The sequence below is a fragment of the Musa acuminata genome, unplaced genomic scaffold, assembly GCF_036884655.1.
Source record: "Musa acuminata AAA Group cultivar baxijiao unplaced genomic scaffold, Cavendish_Baxijiao_AAA HiC_scaffold_1072, whole genome shotgun sequence".
NCBI classification, from domain to species: Eukaryota; Viridiplantae; Streptophyta; class Magnoliopsida; order Zingiberales; family Musaceae; genus Musa; species Musa acuminata.
In genome coordinates, this window is record NW_027021286.1 from 275,001 (window position 1) to 281,880 (window position 6,880).

At 44.0% G+C, this 6,880-nt stretch overlaps 1 protein-coding gene across 1 annotated transcript; it reads left to right on the plus strand.

Annotated features, from left to right (window-relative positions):
* The first annotated feature begins 4,792 nt into the window (after positions 1–4,792).
* LOC135666089 (probable protein phosphatase 2C 59) lies at positions 4,793–6,830 on the plus strand. Its single transcript, XM_065177618.1, has 4 exons — positions 4,793–5,427; positions 5,899–6,026; positions 6,247–6,345; positions 6,436–6,830. Exons 1-4 carry the CDS (start codon positions 5,360–5,362, stop codon positions 6,663–6,665), a joined length of 525 nt encoding a protein of 174 aa, XP_065033690.1. The 5' UTR covers positions 4,793–5,359; the 3' UTR covers positions 6,666–6,830.
* Positions 6,831–6,880: the final 50 nt, after the last annotated feature.

The window sequence follows — 6,880 nt, forward strand, 5'->3', positions numbered from 1 at the left end:
GCGGGTGGCCTCGTCTTTGTCTTGCATAACAAAGATGATGCCTTATGCGTCTACAACCCGGCCCGTGGGACTCGGTGCCAGCTGCCCTCCCCGCCGAGCAAGTATTGGACATGGGGCGGCATCGGCATCGCGGTGAGATTCATGAACGATGGAGATGGGGTGACGAAAAGCTACAAGTTGGTCTACCTTTCACGGACCCCAGAAGGGAGCTCGTTGCACCGCTGTCAGGTCTATGACTCGTCTGCGAGGGTGTGGACGATGGACAAGGAACTCGACTTCGGTCGGATGGAACTACATTTGGAGCACCCGGTGGTCTGCGACGACGTCGTATTCTGGGCATCGTCACATTCGAAATCGTACGAGAGGATCGACCACTATGTCGTCGCCTTTGATGTGAGGAAGGAGCGCACGCAGATCATCCCTCTGCCGAAAGAAGCAGCCGTCGCCTACTTGGACACGATCGGAATAGGCAAGTGGGAGGGGAAGTCGCTGTGCCTAATCCATTACGAAATGTGTACTTGGGTGATCGGACTGTGGCTGCTGAGGAAGACAAACGACGGTCCGCCAGGATGGGTAAGGGTGCATGAGGTGAGCTTGGGCCAGATAGGGTTCAGGGAACCCCCCAACGTGAGCTGCGTCGTGCTGAGAGAGGTGGCGATGACCACGTCACTTGTTTTCACCGTAGATAGCGAGGCATATAGCTATGATATAAAGGATGGAGAACTCAAGAAGCTGGGATCGCTGGGATGCAGTTACCCACTATTGATCCCTTACTCTAATACGCTTCGGCCATGCGGTGAAGAAGAGGAACTGTTCGTAGATAAGAGAAGAGAAGTTGAATGAAAATTTTTGTCTTTCATGTGTCCAATGCTACGATTAAATATCATGAAATAGAGGGTTTTCTGTTAGTAGAATTTTCTGCCATTGTGAATGAAACAGCAAGAAATGATTTCTTGGGAGACAATATTAAAATTGTTACGAGAAGGTATAACATATCATAGACAGGTTCTGCAAAGTAAACAGGTTGTGCAAGAAAAAGTTCACATGTCCTGAAAGAGAAGAGGATTGTTTAGTTGATTCATATGCATGCATGCATGCATGCGTTCCCTGTCGAGCAACAACATCTTGTCATTCGGCAACTATAACCAATCTGCACTCTATACAACGTCGGCAACGAATTCATATGCTTTGAAATTTAAGAAAAAAAAGAAATATAACATACTAAATAATACTTACCGCATGCTTTAAGTCATAAAAGGAACCTCTGCATTATTCTCATCTTCATCTCTCTTTTTTTTTTTTTTTTTTTTGCCCTTAATTGCCAATATTACAGTTTCTCCTTTCTTTTTTTTTTTTTCTTCTCAACCTCGTCCACAATCGTCATTGTCCTCTTTTTTCAACCTTACCTGCACACGTTTAGATTAAAAAAGTTAGGATTTATGTTAAAAGAAAAGAAAATACTAATATGAGCTATGAGTTATTAAAGCATTATGGGCTGAACTAATGCGCTATGTGCCCAACAGATAAGAATCTTTAATGGAATTATATCTGTAGTTAGATTTGGAAAGGCAAAAAACTCATGCAACTTCATAATTAGATCACTCATCGTCGGTTAATTCAGTGGTCAGATCTCAGGAAGTCTTGTCCGGCAAAAAAAAGTACCGAAATCTTGATTCAAATGGGATGATGCTAAAACCCCGAACACCAAGTAACCTCTGCTTCCTTTTCCCTCTTTTTTTCTCGATACGTTAGATGTCATGTGTTAGTGCAAACAACTTTACGCCGTGGCCTCGGGGCCGACGCGGTTTGTTCTGGGTCCGAATGGCGGGGATCTCCCAGGGGGGTTCCTCGGGACTGTAGAGGTCGCCGGCTCGGGTCGGTTCGGTCGTGGAGGGGGGTCGCCGTTTCCTCTGGGAAGGGGCTCCTCGCCTGTGCGTCCGGTGAGAGGCGCCTCGTCTTCGTTCCTGCACACAGGTCGGGTCGGAAGCTCGGCCTGACCCTTCCAACGATCAAGTTAGTGATGTGGAGTGGAGTGGTTTTGAGGGTGTTTTTGTGTTGTCCTCTCCCTCCTTTTCTCCCTTGGCATGCAAGGGTTTTTATAGTGAAGGTGGTGCGTAGGACTGCTAGCAGGGAGCAGGATCGAACTCCCGGTAGCGTCTGACACTAGTGTTGGCGTCACGTGAGGGGCTGGGCTCCTGTAGGATAGTGACGTGCCTCGGTTGGCGTTCTGGTCTTGTTTGACCAGGTGTTGTCAGGTCAACCGAGGGGCGATGCGTCATCCGAGACAGCTGACGTCAGCCCGAGTCTTATCGCCATTATTACCCTCATCATATTCCCCCCCCAATGGAAGTTATGCGTCGGTTGCCGTAAGGCGAGTCCGAGGCATGGCTTCGGTTCTAAGGAACCGTCTCTGTCGGGCGAAGGCCGGTTCATTGCCAGGGGTGTGGGAATCATGGAGCTTGACAATTGACGAGGGTTGGATGTGCAGTGGTGGCTCTGGGTGGCCGAGGAACCTCAAGTAGTGGTTCGTCGGTCAAGTTGGGCTTGGTTGTAGGGGTGGTAGGCCCCTCAGGCGGGCAGGCCGCGCAGGAGTGGTCTCGGGCAGCATGGGGTCGAGGAGCTCTCGGGCAGGCAGTGGCCGAGGAGCTACTTAGGCGGGCAGGCCGCGCAGAGGAAGTCTCGGGCAAGCTGTGGCCGAGGAGGTCTCGGGTAGGCTGTGGCCGAGGAGGTCTCGGGCAGTATGCCCTCCTTCTAGCGCCAAAATGTTACGGGGAACAACTGTATGCCGTGGCCTCGGGGCCGACGCGGCTTGGTTCGGGTCCGAATGCGCGGGGATCCGACGCGGCGCTCCTCGGGACAACTGGGGTGGCCGGTCACGGCGGTCCGAATGGGACGTAGCGTGGGGGGTGAAGCCTCGTCGTGGTGACTGGGAGATGCGACCTTGCCTTCGTTCCTGCACACAGGTCGGGTCGGAAGCTCGGCCCGACCCCTCCGACGATCAAGTCAGATGATGTGGAAGGGAGTTTTCTGCCGTGGAGAAGTCCCCCCTTTCGTTTAGAACTCGGGGGTATTTATAGGGTAGTTTAGCGTTACCTGATGTGCCCGCCTGTGGGAGGCAGGATCGTACCTCTGACGACGTCTGACGCTGTTACTAACGTTGCGTGGAGAACCGGACTGTCGCAGGGTATGGGCGAGGGTCGGTCGTCGTCCTCTCCTGTCGTGGTCAAGTGCACGGGGTCGGAAGTCGTTGCCTGATAGTGGATGACGTCAGCGCGTGTCGAGTCAGCGTTATTGCCTTCCTCATTGGGCAGAGTGGCGCCCAGGTGGGGCAGTCGTCGTGACACGTCATGTCGCCATTATTACCCCTATCATCATGGATAATGTCTTACTGAGGTTTTCATATGATATCTCAAATGGTAATTTTAAATGTAATTACTATTTATCATTTTCATAAAAATATATGAAGAATGATATTTTTTTCACTTTATTTTAATACAATAAATATGAAATATATATAGTTTCATGGTCAGAGTTTATGAATATGGTAATCGGTCCTTAAAGAAGAAAGTTGTGTCGATAGAAGACGCAGAGGATGACAAGAACATGTGTATATATATACATACAAGCACGGTGGTGGGACGCGGAAACTTAAATAAGAAAGCCGTAAGGGAGGTGCCGCGGGCGAGCGAACCACCACCGCTTACTTAGCATATAAATCAATATATACACATATTGATTTTAAAAAAAGAAACTTCTCATTTTTCAGATTTTTAATAGCGCTTAATTTTTTGCTTAATCCTTGAAATATCCAATTATCTACCCTTTTTTTTTTTTTCTTTTTTTCCTTTTTCTGTGGACTAGTTGGATGAATCGATCCAATTATAGTATTTTCAGTAATACTAAGAAACAATCGTCAATGCAATAAAAAATATAGTTATAATATTTTATATTATGAAAAATACTATAACATAAAATAAAAATACTGTAAAAAATAATATTTTCAAAATAATTATATTTATAAATATATTATATTATATTATTTTTTGGGTATTACTAAAATACTATAACATCGTATTAAAAATATTGTAATCGGTATTAGGTTAAAAAAAAAATTGATGTCGGAAAATTTCTGAAAACGTGAGACTCTTTTATGGAGAAAAAAAAAAAAGAGAGAATTCCCTCACATTCATATGCATTAAATTGCTGTTCGAGGGGCAAATGACAATCGACTTACAGAGATTGACCGAGTCAATAAATATGAAAATTGTTGTGTTTATATATAATACCACCAAATTAATGCAACAGGGAATTTGCATCGCATTCATCCTCACTAAAAATTGGTGGATTGAGGCGTTGACTTGCCAACTGCCTGAGTCATTTCGATCCTCGCCACAGCTTCCGATCGAAGTCAACGACGTGCTCGTCTTCCCCACATGGATTTCATCGGTAATCCCCCAGAAAAAAAGCTCTATCATGTTAATATACTATGCTCGAGAAAATGTCGGTGTTCATCACGTTAATTCCATCGGGAATTAAGCTGCATTATATTATGCTTCCTCCCGATATATATATATATATCTCATAAGAAATGGAATAATCATGCATCGAAAAGAACACCCAAACAAGCGACAAGTATAACGATGGCATGCGGTTACGTGATGGCAACCACTTAAGCAATGCAAGCACGCAAAGGAAAGATAGAAGTGACCTCTCACACACAAATGTATGATTTATTACAACCATTTTTTGTCCTTTTAAGTTTTGATTGTTATTATAGCATTGTTATGTATGCTCATATATTGCTAATTAGATCTTCGATTTAGTCAATTAAACTTAATTAATTATACTTTAACGCTCAATTAAAGTTATTTTTCTTGAGACATGTGTATTTATTTATCTATTTATTTTCGGTACCAAATGGAGACCTAAGCATATCCATTCATACATTTTAACTTCTACTCAAAACCCACCGCCTACCCCCCACCATTAATCCGTTGTTTCCTCCCTCGACGTTTCTTCCCCGTTGCCAGCGATCGAAACCAGTGCTCGGCGTCTCCTCTCTCTCTCTCTCTCTGTCTCTCGGTGAAGGATCTCTTCATCTGCCCTCTTTTCTTTTTGGAGTTCGAGATTGCTTCCGTTGATCGACGTGGTAAACGTTTGTGGGGGGGAGGGGGTATCGGATGTCGATTGCAGGGGGTGAATTTGGTCGCGGTGGGGATCGACGGCTGATTCGAGTGTGAGGAAATCGGGCATGGGTTTCTTTCCAGGCTGATTGGATCGGCCTTCTTGTTTCGGTGGTTTCGGTGGGATCTTCCCTCACTTTGATCTTTGTTTGGGGGGCGAATATTTCGGAGGGAAGATGGGGTATTTGAACTCCATCAGTGGGCTTCAAGCAGACGGTGCTCCGGTCAGCGGGGGAGGACTCAGGTCTCGTTCGTTTATTCCTTGTGAAGTCGTATTAAGGCTTACGATATTCTTTTCTAGATTTGTTTATGTTTCGTATCTCGTGCGATTTTCGAGCTGATCTTATGCTAGCATTCGCTTCATATATTTTGAGTTCTAATTCGAAGACAAACTAGCTAGTTATTGGAAGAGATTTATTTATTTATTTATTTTTTATGTATAAACAGTCGTTTATTCCTTAATAATTCAATATAAGTTAGATCCTTAATAATTGACAAACAAGTTATGAGATGGTTCGTCAGATATGGATGTGTGAACTTACATGGGAAACATGGTTCTTTTACGCTGAATAAACTCATAGAACTGCTTCCTATCTGTTAATTGTGGTTCTTGAATCTGCAGTTGAATATGTTGCCTAAAGTAGGCTGTAAAGAAACATCCTACTCTTGCGTGTCAATCTAACATTAAAACTCATGCTTATTTCTTTCAAGACAGTCAAGATGGGAAGTTTGGTTATGGGTATGCAAGCTGTCCGGGGAAAAGATCTTCGATGGAAGACTTCTATGAGACGCGAATTGACAGCGTTGATGGAGAAATTGTTGGCTTGTTTGGGGTCTTTGATGGTAAAATTTCTGCAGTATTTTGTTGTCTTTGTTATGTTTAGAATGTCTTATCTTTTTTTTTTTTTGTATTTGCAAATTTTTGGTAAAACTGACATAGAAAACCCATTCATTAACTTGCTTCTTTCAATCCTTTTCTAGGGTAAATTTCTCTCGTGGAGAGTTGCTTATACATTCAATATCCTAACGTTAGACTTTGATGCTTTGATGAGTGGTTATGTAGGTCATGGCGGTGCCCAAGTAGCAGAGTATGTTAAACAAAACCTCTTCAGCAACTTACTCAGGCATCCAAAGTTCATTACCGATACAAAATCAGCTATAGGTGGTGCTGATTTGCATTTTGTACTATGAAAGAGCTTTTAGAGAACAATAATATTTGGCTTATGAAATTCATCTGTGCTGTTACCTTCAGCTGATGCATACAACCACACGGACGCAGAATTTTTGAAATCTGAGAACAGCCAGAACCGAGAGGCGGGTTCAACTGCATCAACAGCTGTCCTTGTTGGTGATCGTTTGCTCGTTGCAAATGTTGGGGACTCTAGAGCTGTCATATGTAGAGGAGGAGATGGTAGGCCCCTCATCCTTAAATCAGTTCTCTTATCATCAATTATGTGTAACGGATTTCTGTACTTAATCTAGAACTAAACCGGCTCAATTTAGATGGAGTTTACTGCATTTTTTTTTACTAACTGTATTCTGACAACCCAACCTATTTAAGAGCAATATTTAGAATGTGACACCAGTGACATCTAGGTTCTTAGGATATATGTAGGTTCTAGACCAACAAAGTTTTTTGGCCTTCTCTTGATCCTGCCAAATGCTATAGTAGCTCTGTGTGTCTCTGGTGTACTGAA